Source organism: Solanum verrucosum, unplaced genomic scaffold (genome assembly GCF_900185275.1).
Source record: "Solanum verrucosum unplaced genomic scaffold, falcon-dt-bn FXZP01000060.1, whole genome shotgun sequence".
NCBI classification, from domain to species: Eukaryota; Viridiplantae; Streptophyta; class Magnoliopsida; order Solanales; family Solanaceae; genus Solanum; species Solanum verrucosum.
In genome coordinates, this window is record NW_026020129.1 from 1,129,494 (window position 1) to 1,149,652 (window position 20,159).

General features: G+C 33.0%; 2 protein-coding genes across 4 annotated transcripts in view; one reads left to right on the forward strand and one right to left on the reverse strand.

The window, feature by feature from the left end:
• The first annotated feature begins 1,951 nt into the window (after positions 1-1,951).
• Positions 1,952-9,048, forward strand: LOC125826527 (uncharacterized protein At4g15970-like). The gene is made up of 3 exons (XM_049505880.1): positions 1,952-2,296; positions 7,317-7,688; positions 8,540-9,048. The coding sequence occupies exons 1-3, from the start codon at positions 1,970-1,972 to the stop codon at positions 9,023-9,025; spliced, it is 1,185 nt and encodes a 394-aa protein (XP_049361837.1). The 5' UTR covers positions 1,952-1,969; the 3' UTR covers positions 9,026-9,048.
• A 534-nt stretch (positions 9,049-9,582) lies between these two features.
• The window catches only part of LOC125826511 (TATA-binding protein-associated factor BTAF1), a 31,919-nt gene continuing 21,342 nt past the window's right edge, over positions 9,583-20,159 (reverse strand). For all 3 annotated transcript variants that reach the window (XM_049505859.1, XM_049505860.1, XM_049505861.1), the window contains 11 exons: positions 17,883-18,421; positions 16,116-16,608; positions 15,962-16,030; positions 15,087-15,191; positions 14,778-15,002; positions 14,446-14,706; positions 14,316-14,365; positions 11,557-11,666; positions 11,402-11,484; positions 10,187-10,396; positions 9,583-10,086 (listed from right to left, as the gene is read on the reverse strand). In XM_049505859.1, the coding sequence (XP_049361816.1) occupies positions 9,916-10,086; positions 10,187-10,396; positions 11,402-11,484; positions 11,557-11,666; positions 14,316-14,365; positions 14,446-14,706; positions 14,778-15,002; positions 15,087-15,191; positions 15,962-16,030; positions 16,116-16,608; positions 17,883-18,421 (2,316 nt within the window). In that variant the 3' untranslated portion in view covers positions 9,583-9,915. The remainder of the gene's footprint in view (positions 10,087-10,186; positions 10,397-11,401; positions 11,485-11,556; positions 11,667-14,315; positions 14,366-14,445; positions 14,707-14,777; positions 15,003-15,086; positions 15,192-15,961; positions 16,031-16,115; positions 16,609-17,882; positions 18,422-20,159) is intronic.

The window sequence follows — 20,159 nt, forward strand, 5'->3', positions numbered from 1 at the left end:
TATTGGAGAAGTATAAAGCAAGGAAGTGAAAACAAGATGGGAAAACATTAGACTTTGAATTTACACTAGGTAAGATCCATTAAATATGAAATTTTTTCCATTTCAAAGTCAAATTCGAAACTTTTAATTAAATAGTTCATTTATGCAAACACCCTTTTTAATGTTACTATTTAGATTTTTTCATATATTTTAATTTTTTTTACAAATAATAGCCCTTGAAAAATACCTTTCAGATGTTAGACTCGATCAATCTCTGCCCATATATTCTCAACCTTACATATAAAACATTTATCTGTCATCTAACGTTTGAATAACTTTCAAAATATTAGAACATGATCTAATATTTCCGTACAAAAATTTTAACTCACTCAAAAAAATTCTTTAGATCATAATAAGATCCATAAGTCGTAAGAAAAATAAAAAGATGATCATCTACTAAATAGCCATCCCAAAAAAAGGACTAAAAGTACAACCGGTGAAATTTATTGTGGTTAATAATCACAATCCTTATCTATCTCATCATAAACCTCGATAGTCAGAACCATTGTTAATGTTGCCTATGAAATGTCTTCCCTCTTTTGTTTAATGTGTTTGGGACAGCTTCTTGTCATCATTAATGTTTTGATTAACTTAATCAATTATATATCTCATCAAATTATTAATGATTAATTACATAGATTAACATATGTGTATTCAAATCAAAGTAAAAAAACTGAAGATCTTGTCTAAAACTAATTAATGACCAATGCCCACTAGCTAAATAGGCGCACGAAAAAGCAACTTGAAAAAAAAGCAAGGTACACTTTGAATTGAACTCGGTGAATATATCAATAAAGTAAAAAAGCATTTTCAGTGTAAGGATAATTAGATAGAAATTAAATTGAAGAAATGTAGTAAATTGGGCTCTTGGAATCCAAGTATTAATTAATAATTTTTATGTGCTAAATTAATAAGAAGAATTGTGGTTGGTAATTAGTGATGATATTAAGCTAGACAGGTCTATTTGGAGTCCTCCTGTGATAATTATCATTTTCTAATGCACTTGCCCAACTGGTTGATATGGTCATTTTCAACAAAGAAATTGTAGTACTGTACTTGAAAAAAAAATTAAAATAGATAAAAGTACAAATTTCAATATAATATAAGAAAATCATAGTAGTTTAGTCAGTTGACTATTAGAAATTTTACCTTATTGATAAGTAAGGATTCGATATTTCACCTTGTAATCTCCTCCACCATCCCCATTCCCCTTCCCCTACCCTCGTTTTGAAAAATAACACAAAAAAAAAACAATTTTCAATACAAATAAAATGAATAGACTCAAAAAAATAAATTATGACTATGGTGTCTGAATTAGCTTTCCCCCACTTTGACTAATTTCATAGGATACATATTATCTTCCACCAGCAACAGTTATTAGGTAACTTTGTTACCAAATGAAATATGCTTATATTATTCAAAATAATTTAAATATACCCTACATTTCATGAGTGCACTCGTTTAATTATAACCTTACTATCATATTTTGATACTGATTTATTCTTAATTTAAACGGAGGGACATATATATATATATAGTGGCATCATCACTAGGACCCCTATAATGTGACTTACTGTTGATCCAATTATCTGGTAATTTCTTTTTTTGGTCAGTTACACTAGGACAAAATAAATTAAAAAATTGAAGTTTCATGAGTGGAAGGTACAAAAATCTAATTTTGAAAATTTGAATAAAGATTAAATTTTAAAAATGTAATTAAATTTTATAATTACATAAATAATTAAGAATAAATATATTTATGGATAAACTTATAAAATTTACTCTCAAAATATCTGAAAGGTAATTTAGGAAAGAGAATATTAAGTGTTAGTTGACTAAGATATGGAGTGTATATTTATATATATATATATATATATATATAGATCATTTGTATTGCCAAAAGAAATCAACTCTCCAACAAGAAATATTAATGGCAAATCTAGAGGGAGGAGGAATCAACAACTTAGATGATGAAGAGAAATTGTTGAATGAACCTAGTGGCATCCACCACCACCACCATCAACAAATAATTTCTTTACGTAACGTTGTGAAGGTTTTTCTCTTGTTTATCGGAATTACCCTTTCATCTCTCCTTCTTTATCGCTCTTCTAATAATAACCCTCTCCAATTCTTTCCTGATCACTCATATAAACATGCTCCTTCATTTGCTTCTGACTCGAACTATGTAAACACAAATGGCTCGGCAGCTGGAAATTTGCTTCATGGCAATAATAGTAGGACTGCAAATGTTTCAAAAGTAAGTTTTCTTCTTTTTATTTATATTATTTTGGCCAATAAAGTAATTAGTTATCTCTTCGCGGTCCTTTGAAGTTGTCTGTATCTTTTAGAACTTGAACTTGTTCTTATTAAAAAAATTTACTATTGTGTGTATCTATTAGACATAAATTGCTGGCACGATTGAAATCATGTTTGTGAGTGAATGAACTAAGAACAACTTCAAACAATTCTTCATGATAAAACCTCTTTTGAAAATTAAAAAAATAATACCTAAAACTTCTTGAAAAGATTATACAATAAATGATTATTTCTTTCTCAAATAAATGCATTTACTTAGATAAATTGATGAACGTACGTGCTAATTAAATCCCAATTAATTACAACCAAATCTGAATTAACTTTCATTATCATCCTTAATTTCTTTATATTATTTACTGATTAAGCCATTATTGACACTATGTATGGTTGATAACGTCCTCTAGTTTTAGAAAATTTATCTTCATGAATCTATATATTTGATTCTGCAAAATTGAGTGATAAAAAAAAGACTTTTAAGGTCATTATATTTTTTTTAAAAGTATAAATGTCACATCTATTAAATCAACCAATTAGAAAAAAGTGCTAATAAGAATGAATATTCTTCACGCATTTCCAAAGAAGAATAATATACGTAAGAAAATAAGCAGCCTTTTCAATGTAGCACAAGTTGTTACTCCCTTCCGTTTTAAATTATGTGTTTTATTTTTCTTTTACGTATTTCTTTAAAAATTTGAGTTTTTGATTATTAAATTTTTTTAGTTGTATTGAGATATAATTTTTTATTGAATTTATTTTACTATTGCGATATTTTTAGTCTTCAAGCATAATTACTATGAAGGGTAAAAAAAATTAATTAATTTTGCCATGATTTTAAAATGACAAATAATGTGAGACTTCTAATTTTAAAAATCACCACATAATTTGAGACAGGAGAGTACTATTATTAAAAATCACCTCATAGAGCTTGACTTTTGAAAGTGTTTAACAAATATAAAAATAACTTAAAATAAGTAGACTTGAAATAAGTTAGGAAGTGTTTGGCATGAGGTTAAAAATAACTTAAAATAAGTTTAAAATGACTTAAAATAAGTCAAAAATCAAAAGTAAATCTCCTCCTACTTTGTATTTTTTGACTTAAAAGTCATTTAAGTTTGACTTTTTATTTTTAACTTGAAAACTACTTTTTTTAAAGTCAATCCAAACGGGCTCCATATCAAATCAATTAATCATGCGTAAGAATTGCCAATAAATAATTATAACGAAAAGAAATTGTACGTCTCGTAGACTTTCAAAAATTATATTGAAAGATCTATTTTATTATTATTATTATTATTATTATTATTAATAATAATAATAATAATAATAATAAATGAGCATGCTTTACTATTCCATTGATGAACGATCTTCTCAAATCAATCAATTAATGCTTGAAGAACAAGCTCAAATCAACCAATTTTCTCTTCAATATAAGTCATTAAAAATTATATATATTATAATCCTTCACGCATTCCCTAATTAAGAAGAATAATCTACGTAAAAAATAGCAGACTTTTCAATGTATGGCCCAACTTGTCAATATTCTAGATCAAGTAAAAAATAAAAAATAAATACATAGTAGAATTTCAACATTTATACCAATATGGGTTGTGGTGCAGTGGTGGAACTATTTCACACTTAATCAGAGGTTTCGAGTTTGAACCCTGGGTACGAAGAAAATCATGTTGTGAACGTCATCCCCAAATGGTTCTGCAATGCGCGATCTGAATTTTGTTAGGACTCTAATATGAATTCTGAACACCGGGTGGAAAACCAAAAAAAAAAAGAATTTCAACATTTATATTGGAAGATCTATTTTTAAAAATATTAAATGACAATGCTTCTTATTTCCTTGACGAAATCTCTCTCTAACTGTTTTTATTAATAACTAGAATACATTTCACACCCTAATTTTTAATTTAAGAGAAATATCGTCTCTTTCTTTATTAGTGGAATAAAATTCAACTAACTATGCTATTGTTGTACATAATTATTAATTCTAGGGATAAAAATACCGCTCTAAGCTCATGTAGTTTATGTACAAAAGTACATTAGATAGCGTATATTTTATTGTAAATCTTATGAAAAATATTTGATTACAAAATTTATAGAGAATTTCTTCAAAGTTTGAGATGTGTCAAAGATATTGTTCTTAAGAATATTTCACCCAATATATAAATATATCCCTCGAGATTTAACAAATTCTTCTAGTATAAAACTACGAGCACATATTATAACAAAGATTAACAGAATGAAAACTAAACACAAGATAATATAGGAGGAAGGATTATACTTCATCTTCTATGTCTAGGAAAGTAAATCCAAAGAAGATTATACAACCAATAATAATGGACAAAAAAGTTTGTTTGGGTTGATTTATTTTAAATATTTCTAAGTTAAAATATATTGTAAGTATTTTGGATAAATTTTAAAAAACTGATTATAATTAGCACTTTTTTTATGCCAAAAATCATAAATTAGAAATCTTAAGTTATAATATTTAACTTATGAATCAAAAGTAATAAGCCCGTCCAAACAGACTCTTTTAACATTCTGATGTAGCAAAAGACTGTCCCCACTCCCAATTAACATTGAAGAATAATTTATTGCGAAATTCCCAATGAAGAATTAAATTAAAGAGTATTTATCTTAAAGAGGGCTAAGCCATTAAGGCTAATTAAATGTAGTCAAACGAATGGAATGCAAGAATTCCAATTTATCTATCAACTCTATTTAGCAAATGACAAATTAAATAGAATTTATTTTTGAGATATAAAAATTATTTTTCTAACATACATTATATCCATTAATAGTGTATATATTATGTATATTTTGATTATATTAGTAAATTAGTTGGTCGAACTGTACATACCTAACGAGTCACCAAAGTTAATTTTAAGTATTTATTAAACTATGAGATACGTCAATCTCACAATGTGACTTCCCCAATAAAATTTATTTTTTTAATGGTCCTGGATTTTTGAAACGGACCACAACTACAAAGATGTCTATATTTTACACAAAAAAGTAGCAGAAGAATTTTCCAAAATTGACTAATAGCAAATATTTAGGCCACTATATATTCAATTATTATAATGTCTTCTTCAAATACAACTTGAAATCTTTTGTCATATTGCCAGCTGCTAATTACCAAATAAAATTTCCAAAAATTAAACGGCCAACCATATTTGACAGGGCATTATTGTAGACTGAAAGTAAAATGGACATCCACATTGGGTTGAGATGAAATGATGGATCAAATATCTTATATTTAGCTGTAGTTTGGTTATAGATTTTGAAATTGAAATTTAACGCCTCATATAAATTGTTTAATATGAGATTATTTTTTAGCTCGTTAATTCCGAAAATTTGAGTTTTAAAGTTATGTTTGAATATGCTTTTTACTTGAAAAATATTTAAATTTTTGCAAGTGAAGTGAACTTTTTCCTAAAAACATGAAAATATTTGACGGTCATAATCTGATCAAATTTAATGGTCGAACAGATATTTGAAGATAAATTTTCAAAATTTGATTCATAATCTATTGTCAAACACTAAATTAATTGGAGTTTTTCGATTTGAGCTCTGTATATGAAAAAATCACAATAGAGAGCTATTTGGGTCATTTGCACTTTTGTCACTATTTGGTGTTGGTTTTTATTTTTTTGTCCCTCAAGGTAAATAACTTTATTTTAGGGTACACGTTTATATTTTTTTAATTTCGCATCATAATATTCCACAAATTATGTCACGCGTCTTATCAATATGTATATAGTTAGGTCACTTTAGCCAAACTTAGTAATTGTCATTGATCGAAATATACAAATCTAACAGTCATTATGTATATTATATGTATAGGTATGCATATTCTAGGTACATTATGTATATATAGTACATGGATACTTATACTTAAATTTAGAGAAAATGATCAAAATGGTCCTTAATATATGGGTCTTGAATATTCTTGATCTTTTATATATATTACCTTACTAAAATAGTCCTTAATGTATATAAAAATATGACCATTTTGGTCTTTAACCCTAAAACTAACTATACAAGTGATACTTTAGTTAAACTTAACGGTGGGTCCCACATATTTTTCTCTCCATTACCCTCCTTCTTCTTCTTTTTAAAACCAAAATTTCAAATCTCAAAGAATATTTTAAGATTCTATTTTTCACCTTTATCCATTCCGTTTTCACCCTTTAATGTCAACAGCGAAATAAAAAACAAATACATAAAAAAGTTATTAGTCTTGAAAAGAGTTTACTTATGGAGATCTCCTAAAAGAGAAATGGAGTGTTTTATCTAATTTACTTAGTTCATATTTATTTTAATGGATCGGATTTTTTTTTTGTCTAAAAATGGGAGTTGTTGGGGATTATTATTTTAGAGGGGAACTAACAAATGAGTGTAGTGGGTGAATTGAAAATGGAGCATCCCCTCTAATGGTGGTGAAAGAGAGAACTGAGGGAGAAAAGGATAATTTTGTGCTACCCACTGTTAAGTTTAACAGAAATTTTTCACTTGTGTGGTTAGTTTTAGGTTGAGGATCAAAATAGTCATCTTTTTGTATACATTGAGGACTATTTCAATAAGTTGATATATATATAAAGGACCAAAAATCTCCAACTCTCATATATTAAGGATCATTTTAATCGTTTTCTCATATACACAATCTATAAATTCGACAAATATTTTTAAAACTAAATCACTCAAAGACATCGACACATTTTATCCCAAATATTTATTATAACGGACCTTGTAACTAACAACAACATACTTAATAAATCTCACAAAGTAGAATCTAAAAAGGATAGAGAGAGTATGTAGACCACGACCTTACTTCTTCTCATAGGTAGAGAGACAGTTTTCAAGCCTTGTAATTTAACTAGAAAATTCATTTAAAATTTCTTCACATTATTTTTAAATCATTAAAAAAATATGTGTATATTTTCATTCAGGATAAGAAGCAAAAAAGCAAGTTAGAGGAAGTGTTGGAAAAAGCAGCAATGGGAGACAAAACAGTGATAATAACAACATTAAATGCAGCATGGACAGAACCAAACTCAATCTTTGATGTTTTTTTGAAAAGTTTTAGAGTTGGGAACCAAACAACATCACTATTGAAACATGTTTTAGTTGCATGTTTGGACCAAACAGCATATTCAAGATGTTTGGAGAAAAAACAAGTTCATTGCTATGCACTCACTACAAAAGATGTTGATTTCTCTGGTGAAGCACATTTTATGAGTGATGATTATTTGAAGATGATGTGGAGAAGGATTGATTTTCTAAGAAATGTTCTTGAGATGGGATATAACTTCATTTTCACAGTATGTACTCTTCCCTTCACTTTATCATTAACATTAGTAGTCACTAAATTTCAATAAGACACTTGAATTAAGACTTATTTCAATTGTTGTCGCTGAATATATTATAAAATATTCCTATAAGACTACATTTCGATTCAAATTTTGAAAAAAACAATACTTAAAATGTGTCATCTCCTTTAATTATACGCATCAGCTTCAATAAGAATAAATTTGTAGTTTTATGACTTATTGAGGTTGATGCATATAATTAAAGGAGGTGACATATTTTAAGTAGTTAACTTGTTCACGTAATGGACAAATGAGAACACGCGCAAAAGCTTTTTCAAAATTTGAACCGAAAGTGTCTAATGGAAATACTTCATCATATGTTCAAGTGTTCAATTGAAACAAGCGTAATTTGAATGTCTAAATGAAATTTACTAACAAATATAAAGAGTAGTCTATGTATTAAATCTTAATAGTTTTACTTCTATGTATACAAACCATGAAAGAAAATCATTAGACTGTCATATCACCAAAAAAATATATATACTAATAATTCCTAAACATAATTAGTGAACTAGGTAACCAAAAAAATTACCTCAAAGTGGCTTCAAGAACATGTCATCCATTATGAGTGTGATGGTATGGAGAAAATGCTTTTCAATTGTCTGGTTGGTCAAAATATTTTCTCTAGAAAAATAAATTCCTTAAAAAATGAGGAAAATGATTTTTCTAGAAAAAACAAGTTTCACCAATATCGTCTCACATCGATTTTATTTCTACTTTGGGAACTATGTGTGTGTATTGCTTTATATAATAATAATGCTAGCTATAAAAGGTTTTTTTTTTGTGTGTGTTTGTCGATTTAGGATGCTGATATATTATGGTTTCGACAACCATTTGCACATTTTTACCCGGACGCCGATTTCCAAATTGCTTGTGATCATTACTGGTTTGACTCAACAAACTTGGACAATTCACCAAATGGAGGTTTCAATTATGTCAAATCAAATGAACGTACCATTCAATTTTACAAATTTTGGTACAAAGCAAGAGAGGCTTATCCAGGAAAACATGATCAAGATGTGCTCAACATGATCAAATACAACCCATTCATCAAAGATATTGGATTGAAAATTAGGTTCTTGGATACAGCTTTTTTTGGAGGATTTTGTGAGCCAAGCAAAGATCTTAATCTTGTTTGCACAATGCATGCAAATTGTTGTGTTGGAATTGGTAATAAAATGCATGACTTAACTATGGCACTTGATGATTGGGAAAAGTATATGGCTTTGAATGGTGATGAAAAGATGTTAAGGCCACAAACTTGGACTGTACCAAGAATATGTGGTTAAATATAATTCAGTACTTAAAAATACTTTCTTTCTTCTAGTTATTTGTGGTTCATGCAAGTGTAAAATCCATTGTATGTTACCTTTCTGTCTTTTTTTTTAATTGGTATTTTTCTTTCTCTTTTTATTTCCTTTTTGAGTATTTTTTTTCTTCCTATAATAACATATTTTATACTATTAGATCATATAACTTGTCTTATGTTCAAGCTAGCAAATTGCATTTTTTTTTTCAGGGTATCTTCTGAATTTTGATTAATCCAATTCTCTTATAGCTTATTTGGGTGGTTGTTACTTATTGTATTGTGTTAGCTTAGATACGATGTTTGTTTTGATTGCTACTTAAATTTTATCATATCATTAAATTTGTCATTAGGTAATAACAAAGTCTCATTTTGTGTAATGACCGATTTGATATGTAATCGTGTTGTCACCTTATTTTATCCTTTACAACTTCATATATCTTCATCACTGTCATATTGTTGACAGTTCTACACTTGAAAATGTGATTTAACAAAAAACTTGAAGAAAACACAAGATGTCATAATGAAACCAACATTCATTTTTCGAATAAAGAAAAGCTGAATGTATTTACATCATCCAAGATTTACAAATGTCAGCTTTCCTAACAGGGGCATCATCTGTGCCATCCCACAACTGTGCTCCGCTATAAACTATTCTATGTCAATGGAGTCCAAAAATGTAATTCCCTGTCTAGAATTATCACGAAAAATAAAAACGAAAACAATATAAAATAGGAAAAAGAGAACTACCTCTAATCGTCAAAATTGTGGGCAGACTCAAAGAATGTACACTTTGTACATGGAACGCACAGCTGCATCATCTCATCACTACCTTGTTCAGCATACTCCAATGCAATGTGTGCGGAGAAATAATTAACCATTAAGCTTTGCTAAGAACTGGCCCAGGTTATACTCCTCTGTGTATTGTGACTGATCCCAAAGCTCCTCCAATCCTCCGAGAATGGCTTTCAATCCCTTCCCACTACGTGGCAAGATTGAGTCCACGTCAGACTTTTCATCAGTTCTTTTGGATCTACCAGCTCCCTGAGAATATTCGGCATTTGTAAGTTAAATACCATACATGCATCTCAAATTCTAAAGGAATAGAGAGAGATTATAGATTCAAAGCTGAGTGCTAAATCACCTTTTTGCTTTCAGCCGAAGTAAATAGATCAAGTAACTGATCTGTATTCATCGTTTTCAAACTTGCATTCTCTGAATTGATCACTGCATTGGCAACAGACACTTTGAACCTTTGGAGACTCATTACTTTTTCTTCCAAGGTTCCTCGCATAATGAGACGATGAACATTTACAACTTTTCGCTGGCCCAACCTGTGAGCTCGATCCATAGCCTACAAAAGGATATAAATAAGTTATCCTGCTTTTCCATATCATCTTGAGCAAGCAGGACATGAGAAGATTCAACAAGAAAGAATGCCTGACTAGATAAACGCAGCAGAACATCAACAACTTGCAATATATTAACTCCACATCTAACAACCCAACATAGATATGTATTATCTGCAAGAAGTAAATCAATATCCAAGATAACCATAAATTTGGCAAATATGTCCGTATTGTCTTAAAATTTAGGATTGATAAGTACCAAATCCTCAAAAGTAACACCAAAAACTAATCAGCATCATTTAAGACTAATTTTACAGTAACAATGAATAGGGCAACTGTTTTTGCCTTTGTTGGAAACTGAACCTGAGACCTCATGGGTCTCCACACCCCTTGGGTTCTTTCTAGTTTATCACTTATTCTATTAATAATATTGTTTCCACTATTGTGATTAAAATTGGGAGGTAGATTACCAAATTATTACGTATGCTCGATAAGTCATTCTTCAGGCATGGGAGAAGTAGGGATATGGATGGATAGCAAATAACAAATAACCTCCATACTTAATCACAGACTTGGTCTTGCCATCTAAGAAGAACACCTAAAATAAATAAGAACTTGAATAAACTCTCTCCCTCCTTACAATAATCCAGGGAAATTGATAACCAAAGAAACAGTGAAACAAAGTCAAGCAAGAGGCAAGAAACACATAACCTCGACATAAGATCCAAAACTAGTTGTAGAGAGAGAAAGAGAAACTTTCTCATAACACATTACCTCGACATAATATCCAAAATTAGTTGTAGAGAGAAAGAAAGAGAGACCTTCTCATACCTTACCTACCATGCAAAATTTCCCCCCATTCCCCAAACCACAAAAGGAAACCAAAACCTAGTGATTGTAAGTACTTTTTGCCATTACTGGGCTAAAAATGAGCCGAAGAATTATGTGGCTTATGGTTCTGGACAATATTCAGGGGAAAAAACTGCAAAGAAAAGGCTAAATCTCTATACCTGGTGATCTCGCATTGGATTCCAGTCATGCTCCATGAACACAAGGGTATCAGCTGATGTCAGGTTCAAACCAAGCCCACCAACTGCAAGAAGTATTTGTACATGAGCACAAGTCTTCAACTGTATTACAACCATGCCAAAATGTAGAATCATACCATGTGTAGTAAGCAATAAAACGTCTATAGTAGGATCCGAATTGAAGGCTTTCACAATGTCAAAGCGCTTTTCTGGTTCAACTGACCCATCCAGCCTCAAGTAAGTAACACTGCTCAAAAAAGGATGAAAATCTCTTTAGCCACTGAGTTTCAAAGCATAAGGAACGGACTCAAATACTTCAAGGCAGCGTTTGATTAAAGTAGGCACATCACTGATCCTCTACCTGTTTTTTCCAGTTCCAAGACCTTCGCATGTGCACTAGCAAAACTATTAATTGTGAAAGTCAATATATGGCATACAAAGTCCAATTTATATCCCGAGACGATCTTGAATACCAAAAATGACTGGAAGTTAACAAAAGAATTTCCAGGTGCGACAGATCATAGAAATTGCTTACATGAAGGTCAGAACTTTCCAGGTTTAACAAAGTAACATGGTAGAAACTGTATGATATTTGACTGAAGTAGTAGCTCATTTTGATGAACACAGTCATGACTTGGAACCAGCTAGAGTCAAAAACATAATAAAACTCCAATTAAACAAGAAAGGCTAAAATCATAAGCGGACCCCTAAACTTGTCTGCATCTTTTATTTTGACACCTCAACAGACATTTTTTCCTCTTAGACACTCCAACCTTAACACATATGTACCTATTAAACAGAAAATGACCACTGGTCCAAATAACACAGCACATACAACTCACTATCGGGAAGTGTGGCAAAGGAAAAAATGAAATGATGACACGTCGCATAAAGGCCTAAAAAAGTTGTCAGAAAATTAATTTTGAGTTAAAAAAAAAACAATTTACCAAATTAAAAAAATATTTCAACAAAAAAAAACGAAATCCTATCCACCCAACTTTACCCTTCCTCCCCATCAGAATCGCCCCTCCCTTCTTCCCTATCAGTGTCGCCCCTTCCCATTGACATCCCCCAAGCCACCTAATTTTTTCCCCAGGTCTTCCCCTCCCCTTCTTATTCCTCCCCAAGAATCTCTTTCTTCTTCATCCACCATCTAAACCTGTCACCGGGCCACCATTGAAATGTTAGCGTACATCCTTTGGAGTTCTTGTTGATAAAAATTCATCGACGGAGGTTGAGAATGCAAACTTAATGAAAAATAGAAGTGATCCAATGAATTTTCATGGAGAAGAAGTTACAATGGAGGTGAACGGTTGCTAAAAAATGGTGGTCTCTGGTAGACTTGAAAGAAGAAGAAGGGGGAAACTATTTTTTTTAAATATAAATGAGAAAGAAGAAAGAAGAAGTAAATTGAAAAATAACACTATATGACTATAACAGTGACACATCAACGCAAGGTGCTTAATAGGTACACATTTGTTAAGATTGGAGTGTCTAATAAGAAAAGAAGTCTATTAAGGTGTAAAAATGAAAGATGTGGACAAGTTTAAGGGGCTGCTATGACTTTAGCCAACAAGTTTATGGGGCCGCTTATGTCTTTCTCTCCCAGGCACATATATCGAACAACTTATATGACTTTAATCTTATGATTGGCTGAAAATTTATTTCCAGTATAAGCAATCCCAGAATTTATACCACATTATTATTTAATCATCCTGTTATATTAAGGCAAAAGATCATGGCGAAGAAAATGACAGAAGATGAAGATTTCGCTGGAGAAGACTTTTGAGATAGCTGGTATTGTAATTATTATGTTCTTTTGGAGGATGGAGAACTTGTCCAAACGGGAGAAAGACAAATGAGCTTAACTTCCATTAGAATTAGAAATGGATACATAACTTAACAAAGAGACGTTCTATTTAAACTCACAAGGAAAGAAGAGAGGAAAAGGTCACGTGATTAAACTTGCGTTAAGAATGGATAGTAAGAATTAACAGAGGGATGTTTTTGGTCAAATTTGAAAAACTTGAAAGGCTGTTTTCAGTTGATTGAAATATTGTAAGGATGAAGTTCAAGTTTGGGTGAAACAAAAGGGAAAATTTCGGTCAAACACTCTTTCTTTCTTATGTATTCCTCCAAAAAAAAATGTTAAGTGAATATCTAAGTTGCTCAGACTTGGGTGCAGGTGTCCGATATAGGTGTGGATCTAGACGTTGGATCCTTCATGATCTAAATTTTAAGACTTGTGGATACGGATGCGGGGATTCGGCTAAAAATAATTCAAATATCTAAACGTAGAGTTATACTAAATTATGAGATATTATGCGGAAAGCTTGAGGAAAAAATATTGGTAAGAGGAGAATCCTGAAAGGAGATGAAGGAAAAGGAGTGACACCGAAATTTCTATATACAATGTATTCCATTTTTCATTCAATTTCACCTTAGCTTTTGTTTTATTACAGAAACCATTGCATCTATCCGGAGTTGCTCCGTCGATTTAGGTCAAAGTACCCAAAATCAGTTGATCAGATCGGGTATGGATCCCACATCCACACCCATGTCATGTCAACACGGGTGTGGCACTGAATGTGAAGAGTCCGAGCAACTTAGGTCAATATATAACCTATTTGTTTATGTAAAAGCAAATTGCCACTATAAATTGTTGCGACATAGATGGTTCACAACATACTGGTACTAGCCCCTAATATCCAAAAACCTAATCATGACAACCAAGAATCCGTCCACATGATAACCCAAGAAATATATTAAAAAGATGCCTCACAGCCTCTGAAAGTACGTGTCACAGATATTCATTGGAAATGGATATGTAGGTAGGTTCAGTTTAATTCAAAAGGAAGTTACAAGAACTAAAAAAACAGGATAGAACAATTCTTACTTCTTCATATGATTTTGAAACAGGTCTCTCTCAATGATGTCCAACAAGGCCTGCATGGTTCGGGTTAAATTTCAGGCCAATACAGGAACAGAATATATCATAAAGTAACTTGAGAAGCTCAAGGCATTACCTTATGCTGTGCAAATATCAGGACTCTGTGCTGTCCCACACAAATAGTGCCTTCAGAACCTGAATCAACACCAATTCCACACTCTGAAAGGATCTCCTGCAAGGCGACTAGTTTGGGAGAGTGGTGGAGTTGATGGAGTTCTGAAACAATGTCAGAACCAGGAGAGAAGAGCTCTGACACAACAGATGAGAGAGATTCTGAAACTCTCTCCCCAAACACGAGCAGAGGATGACTACAAAGTTTAAGCAAGTATTGAAGTGCCTGAAACAAGAGAGATATTAGACCAGAACCACAAAAGATATAATCAAGATTCAAGACTATTCTCAACTTACCTGGAATACATGAGAAGATGCTTTTGGTAAATCGTTTTTTTGGCTCGCATCTGATTCATTGTGCTTCACCATGCTGGAAATTTCTTGTCTTACATGTGAACCAGAAAATTGTTCATAGAGTTTTAGCTGAACAGGACTCAGGTCACAGTACCTATCCTGAATTATTTTCTCTGGCAGATCAGATAAGACTTCATCTTTAGTCCGGCGAAGGAGAAAAGGCATCACCTGTCAAGGAAAACCTTTCAGTTTGAGTCTAGATGAGAAGTCACCCGAACTGAAAAGGCTATATGCAAGGGAAAATGAACCCACCTGCTTGTGCAATGCTTCCATAGCTAGCACACCTGCTTCAGCATCCTTGGCTGAACATTTGGGATCCCGGGCAGCTAGTAGTGGTTTACCGTAGGAGGCATGGAACTGTTAAGTTAACAAATAAATCAAAGTGTTATCTAACAACTTTTGATCAAAAAGAAATTTGTAACAACACAATAAAGTTTCACTACAGCATCCACATCAGATTCTGAAAGATACTCATGATGCCCATATCAACATGATAGGAAAACCCCACTTATGGTACCAAAAGCGAAGATCACAATGCTTCATATGACAACCATGAAAAACAGTTCCCGGGAACACCCTATTTGCAATCTATTTTCTTTTTATTGGTTTTGTTATGGCCAAATTAAATGCCATGTATCCTAGTTAGGAACATAGCATATTATAACGACTGTTGCCTGCTTCCTTCCATACATACCATTTGAACTCCTACGATTGTACGTTGCTATCTACTAATGAACTCTTCAAACAGACATAAATCAAGCTTCTAAAGTATCTAAGGAGCTTGACGAGACACATGCAGTTAGTATGAACAGAACTCTCTCCCTGCACAATGCAGACCCTATGAATAAAGGGTCCTAAATTTGAGGCCAATTAATCTCAATTCATTTTTTTGTTGTGAAAGTAAAGAGATAATGTGAAGGGAAGAAGAGTGCGGGTTGGTTCATGACTTGAAGGGATGGAAAGTAGTACGACAGCTTCCCTGTGCATACCTCCCATCCAGATCCGACTTTTAGAACAAGTCGAACAAAAGCACTAAATTGTTGGACACATTGAACAACATATGAATCACAGAAAAAGTGCAATTTAACTGACTGAACTAGTAAGAAAGCTTAAATGATGTAACTCACTTGTCTTTCAGTTCCAAGAAACCCTGGCATAAGAAAGTCAAAGAGTGACCACAGATCCAACACATTATTCTGCAATTTAAGTCAACTTATAGTTAGCACCCATTGAACTGCTGTAAAATATTCAATTGTGGTTGAACTAATAACACAAACACACCTGTATTGGTGTTCCACTGAGAATGAGGCGGTGTTGTGCCTTCAATTGTTTAACAGCAACTGTTATTTTCGACTTAGAATTCTTTATGATATGTCCCTCATCTAGAATGCAATAGTTCCAAAATAGTTGTTTAAGATGATCAACATCTTTGCGAATTACATCATATGACGTCACAATAACATTATGCTGATTAAACTGAGACCGTAGAGAACTGCGTTCTTGTGCAGAACCAACATACTGGAGGGTGGTAAGCAAAGAACCATCAATAAACTTCTCTATTTCATAAACCCAGTGGCCAACAAGGGTTGAAGGGCATATTATCAAAGATGGAGGTAGATCCTGGGAACTATTTAGAGCAATGTGCTCTGCTAAATCAGATGCCACAATTGCTGATGCTTGAAGGGTCTTACCAAGGCCCATGTCATCACATAAAATGCCGTGAAGATTAAAGCGCTTCAAAAATGCCAACCAATTTATACCTTCTTGTTGGTACCTGAAAGCATAAGAGAGAATCTTTATTTGAGAAAAGAATGAATTAGCATAAGAGACAATCTTAGATCAAAAAACTATTAAAAGGCTATGAAGGACAAATTGAAGTTCCATCCCCTTCCTTTTCCCCTCTTTTTGGGTCTGCCGCAAGGGGGTTAGCTTAAAGAATACTCCCAAGTGTTTAAAATAAGGCACCAAGGTTATATGGTTGTCCCACAAGGAAACTAATGGGGGGAAAAAAGAGAACTCGAGCTGAAATAAAAGTTCTCCTTCACTTGGATTTGAGAGCAGAGGAAGTCATCATTATTATTTCCACATTCACCAACAGGGGCCTAAGAAGCAATTTCTTTCAGATGGCATATTATCAAACAAGACAGATCAGCCTCGTTAAACTTTGTGTTTATTGAATCTCTTCCCAGCAGTGACTAGAAATGAGCTATCATGTTTCTCAAAAGAACAAATCTCGCAGGACATAGTTCTGCTTTTCTGTAACTATGTGATCAAGTTGTGTGGTTGTTTAGAAACAGATGGACTATGGGCAATATGTGATAAAAATAATTGTAGTACACAGATATCTAAGAGCAAAGCGTGGACTTTATGTTTCGGACTAAAAATGTAACAGTTGGTCACTTAAAAGTGCACATCTTTTTTTTATGACCGTGGTGTCCGGGCCAGCTTTCGCGCACCTCGACAAATTACACAGGATACATGTCACCTCCCACCAGCAACAGGTACAAAGGGTAATCAGGTAGCATGAATAATCTTGTCTAGTCCCCAATGGCTTAGTTAACACAAAAGCAGGCACAGAGACCAGTTAAAGCTCAGTAGGTGTTTGTGTTGCAAATAGTGTTGTTCATGCATACTGTTCATATGATTGCAGCATTTTAATTACAGAAAGAACACCTCATTGATAGGTATCCTAAGAAAGACTCTTGTCACCTTCCCCCTAATTCATATTGCATGTTGTCAATGTTCATGTGCATGATATTCTTTTCAGCTATTTCTTTTGGCACATTCCAGTGGCTAATCATCCCACAAGAAGAAAATGAACCTTAAAGCATGATGATAAATGCGATTTTGGTCCCACCAACCTTTCTTATATGGTTGGAGAGAAACCGAAACAACGGAAAAACAAGGTAGGAGAAAGAGGAACATATAATTTTCTGCAGCGAGAGACCGAGATATTAGTTCTTTTAAAAAAATAAAAATCAGCACAGGGTAGGCATCACAATATCACATTGCAGATACTTGAGAGATAATCAGTGGCTGTGGAGTTACCTTCTCAATGTCACCTTTAGTTCAGTTGAGAGCTTGTAATCATCTATATGAGAGTTGTCAATTAGCTGCTCCAAAAATTTAACATCTTCTTGACTTCTTGATAGGTGTTCACTAAGACCAACAGGAGGAGAAACACCACGTGCTAATGGAAGTAGAGGCACAAGGGTGGCAAAACTATGTGTCACACTCTGTCTGACAGAATGATCTGAATCACTCATACACCTCAGAAGGGGAACTACTAGTAGGGGAGCATATGGAACCAGCTCGATACCAAGTCCCTGGACAAGCAAACTGACAAGCATGCCAGCTCCTTGTTTAGAATGTACAGATGTAATGTCACCTAACATAGGCACCACATTCTCAATAACTGAACCCATCACATCCAATGTCATTGACTTGGCCATGGTTGTAATACATCTAGATGCAGCTAATCTCACAGCAATATGTGAATGACGAACACATCTGAAAATGCATGGAAGGAGAGTGAGGAGTTTCGGTCTTAATGTCTCATCCAGCATTGGTGCAATGGAACGGACCACCTGCCACTCGAAGGAAAAAGAGTAAGAAGACAAAGACAGTGCTTAAGTCAAGGAAAAAACCACAAGAGTGTCCAACTGAAATAGAGCATGAAACTAATCAGGTCTTCACAAATAATTTTGGAACAGTAACAAAGTGGTGGCAAATGCCAACTGTCAAATACTCCCTCTGGCCCCTATATGTGGCACACTTTCTTTTTTGGTTTGTCGCGAGAAGAACGTCAACTTTTTCGATATTTATGGCTTGTTTAGACCTTAAGTTTCAAATGTCTTTCTTTCTTTCTTAAACCGTGTGCCTAACCAAACAGTGCCACATAAATTGGATCGGAGAGAATACATTTGTGATGAATTTGTTTCTTGCAAAAACTTGCAGTTGTGCTTCCCAGAGGCAACAAATATATAATGTCTTAGGGGAACTATTTATTTGCCTTTCAATTTGCTTTCCTTCAAGCAAAATACCCCTAACCGATGCCAATTAAGCAACAAAACTTGTAAATTTTCTTTGGTAAGCACAAACTGCTCCACCTTAATGGCAGACTAGTCACATCTCTTCTACTGTTACCTGTACAAGCAACTTACACACACTCCATCGCAAAAGAGATGACATGATTCAATCTTCACAAAAGAAATAAGTTGTTTTTCTCTAGATTCAAACATCTCTCAATTTAAGTTTTAAAAAACGGATAATTCCAGAACCTACGTGAAAAGTACTGGAAAATATCTATAGAAACTATGATCAGAGAGGAATTCTGGTTGTTCTTCATATAGTAAGCAGGACAAACAAAATGAGGAAGCATTAGACCTTCAAGGATCAGCAAATTTATAGGAGCTTTAGTTTTAAGAAAGAGAACTACATTTCATTCTTCGTTTCCAATATTTGATCTTGACTGTTGGTTCCCATCCACTCTATTCCTCAGTCATGGTTTTCTTTTAGGCTTATTAATATAAACATCCTTCAGGAGTAGATAAAGTGGAAATGAACAATACAGTTAAGAATCAACCCAGAGAAACTAAAAAAACTCCTTCAAATTCCAACCAAATGAGATCATCTTACTTCGGTTATTGAAACCCAATATTTGTACACTTCTCTTCCTTACAAAGGAAACCCAATATTCATAACAAATTCCTGACCACCCACCCCAAAGAAATAATTGTGAGTTATACCCATAATAATATACTAAGAGAAGGAATTACAGATTCAATATTTTTTATGATAACCTAAGTGAACAATATCTGCTTTATATAGGTATTAACATCAATAAAGAGTAGTTAATCCTTTTTTCACAAAGAGAAGAGGACTTATCACGGCATCATTACCTAACAGAAGGACACAGAGGACTGAGATCAGAATAAAGGGTAGCTTCATAAAGAGAATCATTTTCTAGTACAATCGCATTCTCTGGTCCAATCGTTGTTAACCAACATAACATCACAAGCGTCCCTGCTTGCTCTTGTAAATGATCTTCAATGATAGTGAATAAAAGAAGGAAATAGAGCATGGAAGGCGGCTCCATTGGCACTTGGGCATCGTTGCAGAAAAGGAATGAAACTTCTGTATGTATTTTTTTGCATAGTCCCTAGGACATCAGATCAGACATCTATCCACCCAATGCATGACAAAAAAAATTCATGGAAAGACATTTTTGCCTACTTTTGCGCATACTTCTTAAATACCAGATTTATTCGCTTTTTGGTTGCATTTGTAATAAATATGTAATTATCAAAAAGTGCAAGAAACGAA

Coding starts and splice junctions, on each gene's coding strand:
- LOC125826527 (XM_049505880.1), top strand. CDS start 1,970: ATGGCAAATCTAGAGGGAGGAGGAATCAACAACTTAGATGATGAAGAG. Junction 2,297..7,316: donor GGACTGCAAATGTTTCAAAA/GTAAGTTTTCTT, acceptor ATTTTCATTCAG/GATAAGAAGCAAAAAAGCAA. Junction 7,689..8,539: donor GATATAACTTCATTTTCACA/GTATGTACTCTT, acceptor TTGTCGATTTAG/GATGCTGATATATTATGGTT.